At 35.6% G+C, this 21,580-nt stretch overlaps 1 protein-coding gene across 6 annotated transcripts in view; it reads left to right on the top strand.

Annotated features, from left to right (window-relative positions):
* The window catches only part of CYLD (CYLD lysine 63 deubiquitinase), a 67,838-nt gene that overhangs the window by 20,070 nt on the left and 26,188 nt on the right, over positions 1-21,580 (top strand). For 4 of the 6 annotated variants that reach the window (XM_072827087.1, XM_072827091.1, XM_072827090.1 and 1 more), the window contains one exon: positions 21,281-21,379. The exons of the other annotated variants lie outside the window; for them this stretch is intronic. In XM_072827087.1, coding sequence (XP_072683188.1) covers positions 21,281-21,379 — 99 coding nt within the window. The remainder of the gene's footprint in view (positions 1-21,280; positions 21,380-21,580) is intronic. 6 annotated transcript variants of the gene reach the window in all.

Raw genomic sequence — 21,580 nt, 5'->3', positions numbered from 1 at the left:
TTCAATCGCTTATTTGTTTTAGGTATGTCCCTTATGATAGTGTATAGTGAGAAATCACTTAACTATAAAGAGCAAACCAACGGAGAGATGCTGGAGGGAAGGTGGGCAGGGGAGGATGGGCTAGATGGGTGGTGGGGACTAAGCATTTTTTTCTTAACTAGTTTGGCAATTTTTGTACTTTACCTGAAGATTTAATCTATTAATACTTATCATTACTGATAATTGGATTTATTTCTACTATCTTATTGTTTTCTATTTGCCCTAATTTTCTGCTTTATACCTACTGTGTTATTGGATTGAGATGTTTTCTCTCCTTTTCTTCATTTTATCCCACTTCCTTTTTTTAAAACAGCATATAATTTTAAAAAATCTATACTGATGATCTTTGTCTTTTCTTTGTTGTGTAATCTATTAACATTTAATGTAATTATTGGTATTATTGAGTTTAGAACTATAATTTTATTATCTGTTTTTTATTTGTCCCTGGTTTTCTTTCCTCTTATATTATTTTTTACCTTTTTTGCAGATTATTTGAAAAATTTTAAGAATTCTGTGTTAAATTTGTTGGCTTCTTAGCTGCATTTCATTGTCATATTGCTTTTAGTACTTTCTCCAAGGATTAGAATAGATATCCTTAATATTTTAGTGTTGTTAGGGTTGTACAACCTTATGTAAAATGTAGATGACTTGCTACTATGTCAGTTTTTACCTCTTCCCCATTTCTTTATGCTATTGTCATGTACATTACATCTATGTACATTAAAAACTCACAAGAAAATGTTCTATATATCATCATATATATTTTAAAGAAATTGAAAGATCCAGGTATCCACCTTTTAACATTTTCATTCATCCTGAAGAACTTCTTTTATTGTTTACTGAATTACAGTTCAGTAAACAAAATTTACTGTATTTATTGTGCCTTCATATTTGAAGGATATTTTGAGTGTATATAGAACTCTAGTTTGGTATTTTTTCTTTTCATTCTGTTTTCCAGCATTTTCTGACCTCCATAGTTTCTGGTGAACGTCAGTTGTCATTTAAATCATCCCCCTTTATGTAATGCAATATGTTGTTTTTCTCCGGGAGCTTTGATGATTTCTCCTTATATTTAGCTTAACAACTGTTTAATTGTGATGTCCTTTGCATAGTTTTCTTCATATTTATCCTGCTTGGAGTTTACTAAACTTCTTGGATATGTAAATTTATATCTTTTAACAAAGTAGGAAATATTCTGATCATTATTTCTTCAAGTGCTTTCTTTGTCTCTTTCAATCTTCCTTCCTTCTGTGGCTTCATATTGATACATGTTGGAATATTTGGTATTGTGCCTACAGTCCTTGAGGCTCTTATTATTTTTTTCATACTTTTATGTATCTGTTCTTTACATAATTTCTACTGTTCTATCTTGAATTTTACAGATTTCCCCTTCTCTTGTCTACATTGTGTTTTTAGGGATAAAATTCATTCATCCAATGAAATATTTTTTCAGATATTGCCTTTTATGTTTCTAGAAGTGTTTTTAAGACATCCATCTTGTTCTTTTTCATTTGTTTCTTTAAATAGTTTTAATTTCTCTGGTGAGATATTGCTGTCTTCTTCACTGTGAACATATTTTCTTTTTCCTCATTAAGCATAGTTATAATAGTTCCTTTAAAATTCTTCTTCACTGCCAATTCCAACATCAAAATAGTCTATGGATTGGTATCCATTGTGGTTTTTTCTTTTGAGAATGGGTCACAATTTCCTTTTTTAAAGTATGTTGAGCAGTTTTGGATTATATCCTTGTATTGTCCCCTTCTTTTAAATTTTGAGTCTCCTTCATAATCTGCCTGTTTTGCTTTCTTTTTTCTTTCTTTTTTTTCTTCTTCACTCTCCAGTGCCTGTAGGTAGTTTTTATGTGTTTTGTCAAAGTTTAAATCTATTATTTCAGTAGAAGAGGCCTGGTATGAGCTTACTCCATCATAACAGCTTTATTTTTAAATATATATTTTGGAATATGGAGCACATTTATTCAAGAAAAAGGGGGATTTCTCTGGGTAGGTATGATGGGTTTTATGATTGATTATATTTTATAGTTTTTTCCCCTTATTTTCAAGTTTTTATGTAAATTTCAGTTAGTTAACATACAGTGTACTATTAGTTTCAGGTGATTCATCATTTACATACAATACCCAGTGCTCATCACAAAGGGCTCTCCTTAGTAATACCCATCACCCATTTAAGTTTTTGATTCAAATACAAATACAGTGTTGTTTCATACTAGAACTATTGAATTTTTAAGTTTTTTAAAAAATTGTTTTTAAGCTTTAATACAAAAGCTTAGGTCAGCTTTAGGTCATTTCATTTCTAAGCCAAGTAGGTCTCAACCTTGGGTGATTTTGACCCCGGGGAATGTTTTGCAATCTCTGGAGACATTTTTGATTATCATATTTGGGGTGGGAGTATACTACTTGAACTGAGTAGGTGGAGACAGAGATGCTGCTAAGTAAACATCCTACAATGCAGTAGAGCAGCCCCCACAACAGAACATGATCTGGTCCAACATGGCAGTATTGCTGAAGTTGAAAAATCCTGTCCTAAACAAATTCTGTGAATTATGCTACTTTTATAATGTTAACTTGCTGGATGGCTAAGGGGAATCATTTGTAAAATAAAGTTTCTTTCATTATTAGAGTGTTCTTATGGGGGTAGCCAATTCTGTGCTAATGTTGTTTCTCCAAAATCACATGGATAATTGTAATTTAACTTGTCTGACCAAATAAGATACGTTTGTGGGTTTCCATAAAACAGACTCTTAACTATAAAGAGCAAACCAACGGAGAGATGCTAGAGGGAAGGTGGGCAGGGGAGGATGGGCTAGATGGGTGATGGGGACTAAGGAGGGCACTTTTGATGAGCACTGGGTGTTGTATGTAAGTGGCAAATCACTAAATTCTATACATGAAGCCAATATTACACTTTATGTTAACTAACTGGAATTTAAAAAAAAATAATAAGGCTACAAAAAAAGTTTCCAAAGGGTGCTTTTGAAAAACTCAAAACCTTATTAGTGTAATCGTCCTTTTTTACCTACCTTCATTGAATTTCTTTGAATTTTGCATTTTACAAGTGAATATAATTCATTACACTGAGTAACTTGGGAGACTAGAGAGAATACTAGTTTAGTATTATAATTTTAGAAAGGAAAAGATACCTGAAATATGAGGTTGGCTTCTGTATAATTGATTGTGTTTCTCTTAGTCTGCAGTAGAATAAAGACTTGAAATACCTCCCTACCGCTCCCCCCCCTCCCCCAGCCAAACTCTAGAGCTGTATTTCTGTATGTTTTTTTCCATGTCTCAGTCTGGTTTGAAATGTAAATGATCTTGGGTTCTACAGTAGCACTTAAAAAGAAATGAAAGGAAAAGCTACCATTTCTATTTTTCCTATGATGGAATTCTATATGACCTGACAAAGGAATTCTTTAATAGTATTTATCTTCAAAAACATTTACAATTCTGTTTTGTTTAAATACTAATGTAGGATTAAAATAATAAAAATTAGTTACACGAATCTCTTGGGAATCACCTGTCAGGCACACTTTGATCTTCTAGATCAGTGGCTCTCATTGTCATTATTCTTGGCTCTCAGAGCAGCGACAAGAAAGGAAATAATGCTTTATTTTTTCCTTTTAAAGCTTAGTTTCATAAACCTTGAATAGAAGATAATTAAGAATGATACCAGCTTTTATAATGTAATACACAAATTATACTTTTTGCCAACAAAATAAAGCTCATAAATAGACTTAAAAAGTAAAGTTGTCTACATGAAAATTAGTTGCTTTGAGTGAATCTTCATCTGTATTTCATGTCATCATTAACATCCCTTTCTGGGGAGACAAGAGAGTCATAGTGGCTCCTTTAGTTCCTTAGTTTCTTTTTCTTGCCCAATTACCTTCATTTGTAGGACAAAATTAATATTCCCAGCAGTTAAAACTGTTTTGAAGCAGTTCAACAGCTGCTGAGATTAGGAAAGAATTCATCTCCATCAATTACTTGTTATGGTGGGCTTTGGAAGAATATCTTTGATTAAAAGAGGCAAGGGTCTTCGATCTGTTTTAAAGTTTTTCCCTCTTCATTTCTGCTTCAAATGTTAACAACTCTAACATAGCTAATTTGACGTGTTCACGTTCTTAAAGCTGTTGTGATGGAGCATATCGTTTAGCGCCACCCTGAAATTATACATTTCTGCTTTTTCTAGTCCAGTCTGTGTCTTCTTTTTTTAGTGTTGGAGGTTGGGAATGTAATGCAAATTTTCCTTTTTAGATTATGCAGTGCATGCACATTTACACAGAAATTGAAAAGGGTATGTGAGATCTTCCCCTCCCAACACTGACCCCCAACTACCTACTTTTCTTCTATGTCTTTCTTTTTTTTTTTAAGTTTTTATTTAAATTCCAGGTAACACAGTGTAATATTAGTTTCAGGTGTACAATTTAGTAATTCAGCATTTCCATACAGCACCTGGTGCTTGTCACAAGTGCCCTCTTCCACCCTCTTCACCTATTTTACCCATCCCACCACCTACCTCCCCTCTGGTAACCCTCAATTTGTTCTCTACCTCTTCAGTTAAAAAAGAGTCTGTTTCCTGGTTTGCTTCTCTCTTTTTTTCTCCCTTTGCTTATTTGTTTTGTTTCTTAAATTCACTGCAATCAAGATAGCATATCTATTACCTACAAGGATGCCCTTTGTGATTATTTCCTCCCACTTCCACTGCCTGCCCTGCTCCACCCCCCACACCCCGCATATTCAGGCAATCACTGATCATCTTCATGTTAGCATACATTTGTCCACATTTTTTGGAATTTTATAGATGTGCAGTAACTCAAGCTGTACTCTTTTTTTGGTCTGACTTCTTTCATTCATTATAATTCATTTTGACTCATCCATGTGTCTTTTTTATTCCTGAAAACTATTTCATTCTTGATGGTCTATAATTTTATATGTATGTTTTATAAGTATATTATTTAATGTATGTTAATATGTAATATATAGTTTATATATTACTTAATATATATTAATATAACTATTAAATATATTTTACATATATCCTCAGTTCTTGCTAATGTTTAGTCTTTGACCCAAATTCCTGACACAGAGTTCCTAAATCCCTTAGAATGTCCTGGGTGATAGGAATGTCTTCTTTTCTAATGAGGTGATTCTTGGTGGGCTCCTGGATGGGGGCTGGTCACTGGAAAGACCAAGCTATGATTAGAAGCTTCAACTTTCAGCTCCAGTCCCCATCTTCTAGAGAGGGGAAAAGGGTGAGAGGCTGGAAATGGAGTCAATAATTGATCATTCCTGCTTGATGGGGTCTCTATAGAAATCCCTAAAGTACAAGGTTTGGACAGCTTTCAGGATGCTTGAACCACATGGAGAAGCCAGGAGGGTTTTGCTCTGGGAAAGGGCATGGTAGCTCTGTGCCCCTTCTTTCCCCACAGCCTTACCCTAAGTCTCTCTCTTTTTTAAAAAAATATTTTATTTATTTATTCATGAGAGACAGAGAGAGAGAGAGAGAGAGAGAGAGGCAGAGACACAGGCAGAGGGAGAAGTAGGCTCCTTGCAGGGAGCCTGACTTGGGACTCAATCCAGGGACTCCAGGATCATGCCCTGGGCCAAAGGCAGGCGCTAAACCACTGAGCCACCCAAGCGTCCTACCCTTAACCTATTTATCTGGTTTTTAGTCTGTATAATTTATTATGTCCCTTATAATAAAATGGTAAATAAAATGCCGTTAGTTCTATGAACCATTTTAGCAAATTATGTAACCCAAGGAGGGAGTCCTAGGAACCCTGGTTTGTAGTTGATCAGTCGGTAGTACTATAGACAACCTGGAACTTGTGACTGGTGTTGCAGTGAGGACAGTCTTTGGGACTGAGCTCTTAAGGTATGGGATTTGCCTCTGGCTCCAGATAGTGTCAGAATTGAATTTTAAGACACCCAGTTGGTGTGGGAAAACTCCCTACACGCTTGGTGACCAGAAGTGTCAAAAGTGTCGTATGAGAGTAAAGGAAAAGACACTGTATGTTTTTCCCTTTAAACATATGGATATACCAGTTGATTTATCTGTTCACTCGTTGATGGACATCTGGATTGTTCCTAGTTTTTGGCTATTAGGAATAATGCTGTGAAAATTCATGTGAGGTCTTGGTATGGACATAGGTCTTCATTTCTTTTGGGTAAATACCTAGATGTAGAATGGCTGGTACTATTGTAGGTAATTGTTTAATTTGGATAAAAACAAAAACGAAAAAACCACCAAACCTGTCAAACTGCCTTTCCAGAGTGGTTGTGCTATTTTACATTCCCGGTAGCAGCTTGGTAGAATTCTAGTTCTCCCACACAAGTTGCCAACACTGTGTATGGTCAGTTGTATAGATTTTAGCTGTTCTGATAATTGTATCTAATTATGGTTTAATTTTGCATTTCCTCAATGACATCTTTTCATGTGTTTATTTGTCATCTTATGTATCTTTCTTGGTAGAGTATCAGTGCACATCTTTTGCTAGGCTTTAAAAATTGTTGAATCTAAAAAATAAAAATAAATAAAAATATGATTGAATCTTGTGAATTCTTTATAAATTCTGATTATAAGCCCTTTAACACATATATGGTAGAAAATATTTATATTATTATAGATTTGCATGCATATGCGAGAAGTAATACAGAGAGATTCTGTGTACCCTTTACAAAGTTTTCCCCAATGGTAACATTTTGTAAAACTAGAGTACAGTATCACAACCAGGATGTTGATATGCCAAGATGCAGAACATTCCTATTACCATAAGGATCTTTTGTGTTGCCCTTTTATCACCATACTCTTTCCCTCCTTAACCCTCTCCTTAACCTTTGGCAGCCACTAATGTATTTTCCATTTATGTAATTCTGTTATTTTAAGAATATTATGTAGATGGAATTGTACAGTATGTAACCTTTTAAGATTGGCTTTTTTCTCAGAGTAATTCTCTGGAAATTTGTCAATGTGTGTGTATCACTGGTTTAGTCTTTCTTACTGCTGAGTAATATTTTCCATGTAATGGAGGTGCCGCTGTTTGTTTTATTATTTACCCATCAAAGGACATCTGGTTTGTTTCCAGTTTTGGACTATTTTGTATAAATGCTCTTATAAACATTTGTGTACAGTGGATGCAAGTGAACCTAAGTCTTCATTTCTCTAGTGTAAATGTCCAGGTTCGTGATTGTCAGTTGTATGCTATTTGTATGTTTCATTTTTTTAAACAACTACCAAACCATCTTCCAGAGTGGCTATACAATTTTTTCTTACTACCAGCAATAGATGAGTGGTCCATGTTTTCCACATTTTCACCAACATTTAGTGTTGTCACTATTTTTTATTTTAGCCATCCTGAGATGTGTATAGTAATATCTCATTATGGTTTTTTTTTTTTTACATTTTTCAAATTTAAATTCAATTTGCCAACATAAAGTCTAACACCCAGTGCTCATCCTATCAAGTGTCCTCCTTAGTACCCATCAGCCAGTTATCCCATCCCCCCCCTCTTTCTGCAACCCTTTGTGTATTTCCCAGAGTTAGGAGTCTCTCATGGTTTGTCTCCCTCCCTAATTTTTCCCACTCAGTTCCCCTCCTTTCTTTTATAATCCCTTTCACTATTTCTTATATTCCACATATGAGTGAAACCATATGATATGGTCCTTCTTCAATTGACTTATTTCTTTTATTTATTTATTTATTTATTCTTTTTTTTTTTTTTCCCAACTGACTTACTTCACTCAACATAATACCCTCCAATTTCATCCACATTGAAGCAAATGGTGGGTATTCATCTCTTCTGATGGCTGAGTAATATTCCATTGTATATATATGCCACATCTTCTTTATCCATCCATTCATCTGTCGAAGAACATCAAGGCTCCTTCCACAGTTTGGCTATTGTAGACATTGCTGCTATGAACATTGGAGTGCAGGTGTCCTGGCGTTTCACTACATCAGTATCTTTGGGGTAAATACCCAGTAGTGCAATTGCTGGGTCGTAGGGTAGCTGTATATTTAACTCCCTGAGGAACCTCCACACTGTTTTCCAGAGTGGGTATACCAGTTCACATTCTCACCAAAAGTGCAAGAAGGTTCCCCTTTCTCCACATCCTCTCCAATATTTGTGGTTTCCTGTCTTGTTAATTTTCCCCATTCTCACTGGTGTGAGATGGTATCTCATTGTGGTTTTGATTTGTATTTCCTTGATGGCCAGTGATGCGGAGCATTTTCTCATGTGCTTGTTGGCCATATGTATGTCTTCTTTGGATAAATTTACATTCATGTCATCTACCTATATCATGATTGGAGTTTTTGTTTCTTGGGTGTTGAGTTTGATAAGTTCTTTATAGATTGTGGATACTAACCCTTTATCTGATACGTCATTTGCAAATATCTTCCCCCATTCTGTAGGTTATCTTTTAGTTTTATTGACTCTTTCTTTTGCTGTGCAGAAGCTTTTTATCTTGATGAAGTCCCAGTAGTTCATTTTTGCTTTTGTTTCCCTTGCCTTCATAGATGTATCTTGCAAGAAGTTAATGTGGCCAAGTTCGAAAAGGTTGTTGCCTGTGTTCTCTTCTAGAATTTTGATGGATTCTTGTCTCACATTTAGATCTTTCATCCATTTTGAGTTTATCTTTGTATATGGTGTTAGAGAATGGTCTAGTTTCATTCTTCTGCACGTGGCTGTCCAATTTTCCCAACACCATTTATTGAAGAGACTGTCCTTTTTTCAAGTGGATAGTCTTTCCTGCTTTCTCGAATATTAGTTGAGCATAGAATTGAGGGCCCATTTCTGGGTTCTCTATTCTGTTCCATTGATCTGTGTGTCTGTTTTTGTGCCAGTACCATACTGTCTTGATGATCACAGCTTTGTAACACAGCTTGAAATCTGATATTGTGATGCCCTCGGCATTAGTTTTCTTTTTAAATATTCCTCTGGCTATTCGGGATCTTTTCTGATTCCTTACAAATCTTAAGATTATTTGTTCCAACTCTGTGAAGAAAGTCCATGGTATTTTGATAGGGATTGCATTGAACGTGTAAATTGCCCTGGGTAGCATAGACATTTTCATAATATTTATTCTTCCAAACCATGAGCATGGAATGTTTTTCCATCTCTTTGTGTCTTCCTCAGCTTCTTTCAGAACTGTTCTGTAGTTGATCCTTTACCTCTTTGGTTAGGTTTATTCCTAGATATCTTATGCTTTTGGGTGCAATTGTAAAAAGGATTGATTCCTCAATTTCTCTTTCTTCGGTCTCATTGTTAGTGTATAAAAATGCCACTGATTTCCGTGCATTGATTTTGTATCCTGCCACATTGCCCAATTGCTGAATGAGTTGTAGCAATCTTGGGCTATGTAGAGTCTTTGGGTTTTCTATATACAGTATCATGTCATTGGTGAAAAGGGAGAGTTTGACTTCTTCTTTGCCAATTTGTATGCCTTTTATTTCTTTTTGTTGTCTGATTGCTGATACTAGGACTTCTAGTATTATGTTGAATAGCAGTGGTGAGAGTGGACATCCCTGTCATGTTCTTGATCTTAAGGGAAAGGCTCTCAGTTTTTCCCCACTGAGAATGGTATTCGCTGTGAGCTTTTCATAAATGGCTTTTAAGATATTGAGGAATGCTCCCTCTATCCCTACACTTTGAAGAGTTTTAATCAGAAATGGATGCTGTATTTTGTCAAATGCTTTCTCTGCATCTAACAAAAGGATCATATGGTTCTAGTTTTTTCTCTTATTGATGTGATCTATCACATTGATTGTTTTACAAGTGTTGAACCAATCTTGCATCCCGGGGATAAATCCCACTTGGTCATGGTGAATAATCCTCTTAATATACTGTTGGATCCTACTGGCTAGTATCTTGGTGAGAATTTTTGTGTACATGTTCATCAAGGATATTGGTCTATAATTCTCCTTTTTGTTGGGGTCTTTGTCTGATTTTGGAATCAAGGTAATGCTGGCCTCATAAAATGGGTTTGGGGCAGCCCGGGTGGCTCAGCAGTTTAGTGCTGCCTTCAGCCCACGTTGTGATCCCGGAGACCCGGGATCCAGTCCCTCATCGGGCTCCCTGCATGGAGCCTGCTTCTCCCTCTGCCTGTGTCTCTGCCTCTCTCTCTCTCTCTCTCTCTCTCTCTCCCCCCCACCTCCGTCTTTCATGAATAAATAAATAAATAATTAAAAAAAAAATGGGTTTGGAAGTATTCCCTCCCCTTCTATCCTTTGAAACAGCTTTAGTAGAATAGATATTATTTCTTCTTTAAACATTTGGTAGAATTCCCCTGGGAAGCCTTCTGGCCCTGGACTTTTGTGTGTTGGGTGGCTTTTGATGACTGCTGCAATTTTCTCCCTGGTTATCGGCCTGTTCGGATCTTCTGTTTCTTCCTATTCCAGTTTTGGTAATTTGTGGGTTTCCAGAAATGCATCCATTTCTTCTAGATTGCCTAATTTGTTGGCATATAGCTGCTCATAATACATTTTTAAAATCATTTGTATTTCCTTGGTATTGGTTGTGATCTCTCCTCTTTCACTCGTGATTTTATTAATTTGAGTCTTTTCTACTTTCTTTTTAATAAGGCTGGCTAGGGGTTTACCTATCTTATTATTTTTTTTCAAAGAACCGGCTCCTGGTTTTGTTGATCTGTTCCATGTTCTTCTGGTCTGTATTTCATTGAGTTCTGCTTTAATCTTTATTAATCTCTCTTCTGCTTGATGTAGACTTTATTTGCTTTTCTTTCTCCAATTTCTTTAGGTGAAAGATTAGCTTCTGTATTTTAGTTTTTTCCAACTTTTTGAGGGATGCTTGTATTGCATTGTATTTCCCTCTTAGGACCGCTTTTGCTGTATCCCAAAGATTTTGAATGGTTGTATTTTCATTTTTATTAGTATCCATGAATCCTTTTAATTCTTCTCTAATTTCCTGGTTGACCCATTCATTTTTTAGTAGGATGCTCTTTAACCTCCATGGTGTTTGAATTTCTTCCAAATTTCTTCTTGTGATTGAATTCTGGTTTCAAAGCATTCTGGTCTGAAAATATTTAGGGGACAATCCTAATCTTTTCATATTGATTGAGACCTGATTTGTGACCCAGTATAGGTCTATTCTAGAGAAAGTTCTGTGTGCACTTAAGAAAGTGTATTCATTTACATTCAGATGGAATGTTCTGTATGTATCTGTGAAATCTATTTGGTCCAGTGTATCATCCAAGGCCTTGTTTCTTTGGTGATGTTCTGCTTAGAATATCTGTCATTTGCTGAAAGTGCCATGTTGAAGTCTCCTACTATTAGTGCATTATTATCTAAGTATCTCTTTACTTTGGTTATTAATTGATATACTTGGGGGTTCCCACATTAGGGGCATAAAAATTCATGATTGTTAGGTCTTCTTGTTGGATATAGTGTGATATAGTGGGATATAAGTATGATAGAGTGTCCCTCTTCATCTCTTACTACAGTCTTTGGTATAAACTCTAATTTATCTGATGAGGATTGCTACCCCAACTTTCTTTTGAGGACCATTTGAATGGTAAATGGTTCTCCACCTCGTCATTTTTAGTCTGGAGGTGTTCTGAGGTCTAAAATCAGTCTCTTGTAGACTGCTTATAGACGGGTCTTGCTTTTTTATCCAGTCTGATACCCTGCATCTTTTGATGGGATCATTTAGCCCATTCACATTCAGAGTAACTATTGAAAGATATGAATTTAGTGTCATCGTATTACCTTTTCAGTTCCTATTTTTGTATATTGTTTCTTTGGACTTCCTCTTTCTTTTATAGGGTCCCTCTTAATATTTCTTGCAGAGCCAGTTTGGTGGTCACATAGTCTTCCAATTTCTGCCTATCTTGGAAGCTCTATATCTCTTCTATTCTGATTGACAGCCTTGCTGGATAAAATATTGTTGGCTGCATGTTTTTCTCATTTAGTACCTTGAATATATCATGCCAGCCCTTTCTGGCCTGCCAGGTCTCTGTAAAGAGGTCTGCTGTTAATTTGATATTTCTCCCAATATAAGTTAAGAATCTCTTGTCTCTTGCCTCTTTAAGGATTATCTCTTTATCTTTGAAATTTGCAAGTTTCACTATTAAATCTTGAGGTGTTGCATGTTTTTTAATTGATTTTTTTGGGGGAGTCCTCTCTTTCTCTTGGATCTGAATGCCTCTTTCCTTCCCCAGATTAGAGAAATTCTCAGCTATGATTTGTTCAAATATACTTTGTGGTCCTCTCTCTCTCAGCCTCTTTTGGAATCCCAATTAGACATAGATTATTCCTTCTCAAGCTATCATTTATTTCCCCAATAAGCCTTTCCTCATGAATTCTTAGTTTTTCTCTTTTTTTTTTCCTCAGCTTCCTTCCTTTCCATCAACTCACTCTCTCTTCCACCTCATTAACCCTAGCAATTAGAGCATCCAGTTTGGATTGCAGCTCAGTTCATCTGTTTTTAATAGATTAAAATTCTGTAGTAATTAGATCTCAATTGTGTACTAATGAAGTCTCTAGAGTCCTTTACTCTTTTTGCCAGAGCCACCAGTAACTTTATAATTATACTTCTGAATTGAATTTCTGACATTGTATTTAAATCCAAATTCTGTACCTCTGTGGCAGAGAGTATTGCTTCTGGTTCTTTCTTTTGTGGTGAATTCTTCCTTCTAGTCATTTTGTCTGGTGTAGAGTGGCTGTATGAGTGATCTGAGTCAAAAATATCAACCATGACCTTGTTAGAAGCGAAAACTTTTCTCTCTTTACCATTCCAGCGGTTCTCTCTTTACATCTCAGGTCGAATTCATAGGTGTTCAGGATGTTTTGAAAGTTATCTAGGTAAGTTTGTGGGACCAGATGAGTAGGACCCCTACTCTTCCACCATCTTGCCCTGGTCTCCTCCCTCATTGTGGTTTTAATTTGAATTTCTCTGATGGTTCATGATGTCGAACATCTATCTTTCATGTGCCTTTTGCGATCTGTCTTCTTTACTGAAATGTCTCTTTGTTTCTTTTGCCTGTATTTTATTTGGATTGTTGCTGTTTTACCTTTGAGTTGGGAATTCTTTATATATTCTGGATACTAGTCCTTTTTTGAATATGTGGTTTGTGAATATTTTCTCTCAGAGTGTGGCTTGTCTTCTCATCCTCTTAACAGGGCCTCTCACAAAGCAAAATATTTGACTTTTATTAAGGTGAAGGTACGATTTTTTAAAAAATGGAATATGCTTTTGGTGTTAGGTCTAACAATTTTTGCCTAGCTTTGGATATTGAAGACTTTCTCCTAAGTTTTTAAAAATCAAAATATAATTCACACAGAAGAATATTTACCCATTTAAAATGTACAATTCAGTGACGTTAAAAACATTCACAGTGTTGTGCAATTATCACCACTATCTAGTTGCAGAACTTTTTTATCACACCAAATGGAAACTCTCTACTCATTAAGCAGTCACTTCTCTCAGGGCCTAGCAAACACTGATCTTCTCTATGTCAGTATGATTTGCCTCTGGACATATGGACTATATGCTGCTTTATGGACATTTCATATGAATGGAAAAAAATATGGCCTTAAAAAATATGGCCTTTTTAAGGGGGGCTCCTTTCATGTAAGCATAATCTTTACAAGGTTCACCCATGCCATAGAAAGAGTCAGTATTTGAGTCCTTATGGGTGCACAATATTCCATTATATAGGCATAGTACCTAATTGACCCTTGAACAACATGGGTTTGAACTGCATGGGTCCATGGATTTTTTTTTTGTAGTACAGTAGTATAAATGTGTTTTTCCCTTCCTTATGATTTTCTTAATAATATTTTCCTTTCTCTAACTTACTTCATTGTAACAATACAGTATATAATACATATAACATACAAAAGGTGTTTTACGTTGTTAACATTGACCATGTTATTGGTAAGGCTTCCAGTCATCAGTAGGCTATTAGTAGTTAAGTTTTGGGGGAGTCAGAAGTTCTATGCAGATTTTCAGCTGGGGGAGTCAGTGCCCCAAACCCTCCTGGTATTCAAGGGTCAACTGTATTTTATTTACCCATTCATCAGTTGATGGCCATTTGTAGTTATAATTTTTGACTGTTTACAAAAATGCTGCTGTGAACATTCATATTATAAGTTTTCGTGTGGACACCCTTTTCAGTTCTCTTGGGTCTATGCCTAGGAATGGAATTTCTAGGTCATATGGTAACTGTATATTTAATCATTTGTAGAACTGCCAGACTGTTTTCCAGAGTGGCTACACATTTGATGTTCCCACCAGCAATATATGAGAATTCTGACTTCTTCACATTCTTGTTCTTTCTTTTCATTTTTTAAAAGTTTTATAGTTTTTCATTTTGTGTTTAAGTCCATTTAAGTTCTTTTTTATTTTAAAGATTTTATTTATTTATTCATGACAGACAGAGAGGCAGAGACATAGGCAGAGGGAGAAGCAGGCTCCCTGTGTGGAGCCTGATGCAGGACTTGATCCCAGGACCCCGGGATCATGAGCTGAGCCAAAGGTAGATGCTCAACCACTGAGCCACCCAGGTGTTTGTTTTGTTTTGTTTTGTTTTGTTTTGTTTTGTTTTGTTTTGTTTTCTTTTCTTTTTCTTTTCTTTTCTCTTCTCTTCTCTTTTCTTTTTTCTTTTCTTTTCTCTTTTCTTCTCTTTTCTTTCTTTTCCCTTTCCTTTCCTTTCCTTTCTTTCCTTTCTTTCTTTTCTGTCTAATTGTCCCACCACCATTTGTTGATAAAGACCTCTTTCTTCCATTGAATTGCTTTTGTACCTTTGTCAAAAATCAGTTGGGTATATTTGTATTGGGCCTATTTTTCGATAATTTTTTTCTTTTGAGAACTTTCTTTAGATCTGCTGGTGACAAAGTATCTTAGTTGCCCCTCAACTGAGAATGTCCTGCTTTCCTCTTCAATCCTGAAGGATATTTTCACTGATTATAAGGTTATGGGTCAAGAGTTCTTTTCTCTCAGCACCTGAAAAATACTGTGCTACTTCCTTTGGGCCTCTCTGATTTCTTATGAGAATCTGCTCTCATTTGAATTGATTTTTCCACCCCCATACTTTTTTTTTTTTTCTGGTCTCTTTCAGTTTCTCTTTGCCTTTAAGCTTTCTAAAGTTTAATTATGATGTCTCTTGGCATAGAATTGCTTTGGGTTTATCCTGTTTGATGTTTGCTCAGCTTCTTGGGTTGGTAAATTGATGTCTCTTGCCACATTTGGTGAGTTTCAGCCTTTCTTTCTTTTGAGTACTTTTTCCAGGCCTGCCCCCTCTTTCTCCTTTCCTTTTAGGATTCTGATGAACTAAATGTTAGATCTTTTGTGAAGTCCCACAAGTCCCTTGAGTCTCTCTTCTTTTTCTGTTTCTTTCTTTCTATCTTTTTTTAAAGTTTATTTTCTCTGAGGTCTTCCTATTGGGTAATTTGTATTGTTTTATCTTCAGGTTCACTCATGATTTCCTGTGTTTCCTCCATTTTGCTATTGAGCCCATCCACTGAGCTTTGTATTTGAGTGGTTGTTTTTTTTTCATTTCTAAGATTTCCATTTCACTCTTCTTTATATATTCCGTTTCTTTGCTGAGACTTTCTATTTCTTTGATGAGGTTTCTGTTCTATCATTTTTTTTCCCAAGTGTGTTTGTAATTGCTTGTCCAACATTTTTACATGGCTGTTTAAAATCTTTGTCAGATAATTCTAACCTCTCTATCATGTCATCTCAGTGTTGGCATTTATTTTAAAATTCTTCGTGGGATTTTCCTGGTTCTTAGTATAATGAGTGACTTTTGTTTGAAACCTGGACAGTTGGGTATTATGTTTTGAGACCCTAGGTCTTACTAGCTTTTAGCCAGCTTTCTTTGACATTGCTCTGGCCAGGGAAGCGGGAGGTACATGCCACCTCATTATTACCAGGAGGAGGCAGAACTTTGTTCCTTCCTTGGCCTCTGTTGATACATGGGATGGAAGCTCCTCATTCCTGCTGGGTAGAGGATTGCATTGTGGCTTTCTACACGGTCTGCAGTGACATCTGGGGTGAGAGTGGCCTCATCACTACTGGGCTATGGTGAAAGTTATGACTCTTCACTAGACCTCCTCTGGAACTACCCCAGTAGGTAGACAGAGGTGGAAATCTAGGCTCTCCATGTGGTCTCCACTGACACCATAGGGGTGGGAGAGCTTGGTTATCAGGTGGTGGCTCCAGATTTGGCTTCCTCTGACATCATGCAACTGGTGTGTTGGAGCACTTCGTAATACCCTCAATGAGTGGAAGTCTAGGCTCCCTAGTTGGCCTTTGTTGGAGTGGGTGGGGCCACTGTTTTTCTCTATGGTGTTTGGCTAGTGATGAGTGATTATTATCTAATATTTTTCTGTCTTACTAGGTTTCCTCTTTCTCATCCTTTGACTAGAGAGAGCTGACTTGTTGGGGCTTTCTTTTGTCTATCCATTGGTGTTTCCAGTTTGCTGGCTTCTTCAGGCTCTAAGAGGGATATATGAGGCAAGAAGAAAATCCAGGGAATTCTCCACCATGTTGTTCCTTAGGTCTGGAGCTCCACACCTGGTCTGCCTTCTCTCCACCTTTCAGTCTTCTAATTTTTGTTTTGTATGTTATGTCCAGAATTTTTAGTTGTACTTATCAGGAGGAATAGAAAAAGGTATGTCTACTCATCTTTCCAGAAGTGGAAGTTGCACCTGTTGTAAGTTAACAATCATAGATCGTAGGTAGCATTTTACATTAGTACAGGAATTGTAGACTTAATCTTTTGTTTAAATTATACATTGTATTTCATTTTATTAATGTTCCCTACTTTTTTTTAACCAGTCTCCTACTGATGGGCATTTCAGTTGTTTTCAACTTTTGCTATTACAAACAGTGCTTCAGTGAATAACTTCATATATATATGTATCAGTTTGCAGGTGTCCCAGTATAGCTAAAAGATAGCTTCCTGTCTTATTTTCCGTATCTTCTTAGAGAGCTGTGTATTCATTTGATAGTGACTGTCATCTGAAGGAAATCAGATTATTTCATTTTAGACAGATCTGATTGTGAAAAAGTCACTCCTCATATGATGTGTGCTTAGATCTACTTTCCTATAACTTCATGCATTGATTGTAGTTCTGTGCCAGTGATCAAAATAGGACAAATCCAGCTAGTTCCTCTTTCTTATAACAACCCTTAGATATTAAGAGTTGAGTGTCTTTGTAACGTTCATCTTCTGTTCTCCATCCTAGAAGTGTCATTTTAGCTGTTTTCCTGTGGCATGATTTCCAGATACTCTGAATGAGACCTAGTTTGTTGAAGATGTTTTTTTTACGCTTGGGCATCTTAAGGGAAGTGGAATAGTGTAATCCATGTGTGGGCTAATGGTTGCCAATGACAAAAAAATTGACCAAAAAATTTGGGGGACAGCCCTTTCACAGTCTGAATTATATTGCCAGAGACCATTGTAATGCCTTTCTTGCATTATGGATGAATGGATGCATCTTTAAATCGATGAATTAACAAATATTCTGAGCTTACTCTTGACTTAAATTTCCAGTTTTGTTCATGTATACTTCTGCTTCTGATTCTGTGCTTGTATGGTTGATTTGGAGGGCATCAGCAAGACTTTGCATTTGTCCCTGTTAAACTTATATCATCAGAGCTATCTAGTCTTTCAGCATTTTAAGATCATTTTGGATGCTAATTCTGTCCTTGCATGGATTGTTTCTCTCTCTCAACACCATGCCATCTGTACTCATCCAATTATTTAAGTGGGATATATTTTGCTCGCATTCATACAAAATATTCATAAGATATTTTTAAAAAGGTAACTTCCTGGTAATAGAGTTGCGGGTCAAAGGGTATGTGTATTTTACATTCTGATACGTAATGCTAAGTGGCCTTCCACAGAGATTGATTGCTAGTCTGAATCACCTTGAATGTTGTTTATGTGGACAGAACTTCTGCTCCTATGAGATAGAGCCCAAAAGAAGGCACTAGATATAAGTATACAACCCTGATGTCATCTGAGGGACCTATGTTTTTCCAACAAATTTTCATTTCAAATGATCTAATATATAAGGAAAACATTTATTTTGATCAGTAGTCGTCCCTCATAGAGATCTTTGTGTAGTTGCTATGTACAGTATGTTTGATATCTGTTTTTATAATACTTCAGTTTCTCTAAGTATTTTCTCTAGTAGCTTTCTTTGTGGATATTAAACTCTCATTTGGGTCTAAATTAGCTTTTGTGGCTGATGATGTTAAGCAGTACATCAGTTAAGTGATTTTTCTTAATTTAATGGTTCATTCAAATTCAAAGACATTTCTTGTGGTTTAATTGTTATTGTTCACTAGTTTATTGTTATGATTTTCAACCTAAGATTCTCCAAGAGATTTTTGTTTTTCTGATTAAATTAACAAGAATGATGAATGAGCTGCTGTTTTTATAAATTTTTATTGAATTATAATTGGTATAGAATATTATATTAGTTTTAGTTGTATAAGATAGTGATTCAGTATTTTTTTATACATTACCAAAAAAAAAATGATTGCCATGATAGGTCTAGTTACCATCTGTCACCAAATTTATTTTAATATTATTCACTATATTCTCTATGCTGTACATTACATCTCTGCAGTTTTTTTTTTTTAACATCTGGAAATTTGTACTTCTTTATCCCTTTTACCTATTTTGTCTACCTACCACCCCCTACCCTTGGCCACTGCTAGTTTGTTCTCTGTATCTAGGAGTCTATTTCTTGTTTGTTTTTTTAGGTTCTATATATAAGTGAAATCATATAGTATTTGTCTTTCTCTATCTGACGTATTTAACTTAGCATAGTACCTTCTAGGTCTATTCATGTTGTTGCAGGTGGCAAGATTTCATTCTTTTTTTTTAATGATGAGTAATCCTGTATGTGTGTGTGAGTGTGTGTGTATTACATCTTTATCCATTCATCTACTGGTAGACACTTAGGCTGCTTCCAGATCTTGGCTATTGTGGGGATATGTATATACTTTCATCATTTTGAATGTAGTTCTGCTCTGTATATGTAATAGATACTCTTCATCTGGTTTCTTTTACTCAAGCCAGTGTCCATGTTGTGTATATCAGCATTTGCTCTTTTCTTATTACTATGTAGTATTCTGTATGAACAGATTACAGTTTGTTTATTTTGCTGTAGAATGGATTATTTCAGCTTTTGGTTATTCTGAATAAGGCTGCTGTGCACATTTTTGTACATGCCATTTGGTGAACATATCATGCTATCTCTCTTAATATCTCTTAAGCAGAATTGTTTTAATCTCACAGAATTGTCTGCTGGATGTATTCATTGTTTACTATTCCATACTGTTCTCACTTTGGCAGCATTTATACTTTCCCATACTTAACCTTTTCTTGTGGTGTGGTGATCTTTTAAAATTCATTAAAGGTAGAAGGCTTTGGTTTTAGATCTTGAACATAGTAGTGACAAAGAAACAAAATGGATATGTCATTGCTGGAGGGCAAGTTAAATGTGGCATGTGACCCATCATCTGCATAGAATTCTGTAGGAATATCTATTCCTCAAAATTAGCATTTGACATTCCCTCAAAGTCTTTGGCAGAGGATAACCACTGTTTACAACTCCAGTGCTCTCTGCATTCTCAGTCTTTGGAGCCCTCCCCTAATCACCAGCAGAATGGTCACCAGAGGCTTATCCATGTGGCCCCCTGGTACTGCTAGGCTGCCTCAGTTAAGACCATTTGCTGCCTTTGTTATAATCACCACTAACTGCATCGCATATGTAGGCTATAGTATGCATGTGCATATCTTTTTAACATGGACTTACATGTAGCTAGTTACAGTTAATAGTGGGAATTGGTTTTCTTTAGTCAACTTATATGCTATCATTTGAGAACTTTTACCAGTGACTAAAAAATTTTACCTTCCACAATAACTGTCATCTATACCTGGAGACACTTGAATAGCAACATCATTAAAGTATTAGTAAATAGCTTAACTATTATATCACTTGGTTGCAATCATGGTTACTTAGTGTAATTTTTTAATTAAAATAATTTTTCATTTGATCATATTCTGACACATTTAAGATATAGTTTGACACTGCAATCTTTTTCCCCTCCACCTGTGATTTATATACATTACCAAGCATGATTTATATATAATTAATTCAGTATTATTTCCTTTTTCTGAAAAAGTAGCCTTTTCCTTGTGTTTAAAATGTAAAAATGTTCCTATTTTTTTCCTTCTGTTCTCAAAAATCCACTGTGGGTGCTATCGTTTTTGCTGATACACAGCTTTATCAGGTATGATTTCTGAGTGTCATGTTGGACTTTATAGATGTGTTGTTAAAATTTCCAGGGGAAAAACATTCCAGATTGACTTTCCACATTTGCTTGATCAGTATTTGTGAATATCTTACAAAAATTGCTGGCCTTTAAGGTTGAGAGTGGTCTGTATATTAAAAACAACTCTGCCAAATTTATTACACCTGTATTCCAAAAAGAAGATTTGAGTGTTTTCTTCAGAAATATTACTCCTTCATTAATCTATGCATAGTTCTCTGCATTTTTCCTGTTTATATGTGTACATGTTTGTATACTCGTCAGTGTTATTCTTAACTTACATGATTTTTAAAAACTGCTACATATTTCTAAATAGATTTTTTCCAGACTGTGTTCCATGAAATACATTAATCTGAGATGCTTAGGAGAATGGGACAAAAAATATTATAAAATAAGTTTACTGTATTCCTCTTTGAGAGGTTCATAATGCACATTAGCATATTAAAGGATCTGGTATTATGCAGTAAAGAAATTTGTGTACCTTTGTCTATCTCAACATCTTCTGGAAATATGAGTGTAGAACACTTATAACCCCCTGGGTGTTCTCGGGATACCAATTGGGAAACTCTTGCAAAAGGCTGAGTAGAGTATTCTCTGTAGTGTTTTAACACATCAAATAATGCTGACTAAAAGTGATTAAATTTTCAAGAAGTTAAAATACTTAGCTGAATTGTATTCGGGTTGTATTTTCTTGTAGAAATTGCATTTTAAAGTACAGCATTGATTTTTTTTTTTCTTCTGGTATACTCTCAATCCTTGGGTTGACCTTTAAAAATTCATAAATCTACTGTGAAAATGCTGCTTTTTTGTAGGAAAGAGGTTTTTTTTGGTTGTCGTTGTCCTTGTTTGCTCACTTGTTTCTCTTCTATAAGAATTTGCTTTTATCCTTAAAAAATATGTTTACTGTTTCAGATAGCGTGACACAGGAAAGGAGGCCTCCCAAACTTGCCTTTATGTCAAGAGGTGTTGGGGACAAAGGTTCCTCCAGTCATAATAAACCAAAGGCCACAGGTATGGGTCAGTATATGATATGAGATTTGCCATAGCACTGAAAGAAGGTTGAAAGGCTTTACTCCTTAATGTAGATGTAGGCTTTCTTCTTCCATACAGTTCTAGTATTTTACTTAAAAATTTTTATAGGTGCTCTGACTTAAGTCAAAAAGTTCCCAACCATTTGCAGTTGATGAAAAGTTTTCTGTAAGGACCTGTGTC

Source organism: Canis lupus, chromosome 5 (assembly GCF_048164855.1).
Source record: "Canis lupus baileyi chromosome 5, mCanLup2.hap1, whole genome shotgun sequence".
NCBI classification, from domain to species: domain Eukaryota; kingdom Metazoa; phylum Chordata; class Mammalia; order Carnivora; family Canidae; genus Canis; species Canis lupus.
This window is presented reverse-complemented; position numbering and strand designations above follow the sequence as displayed.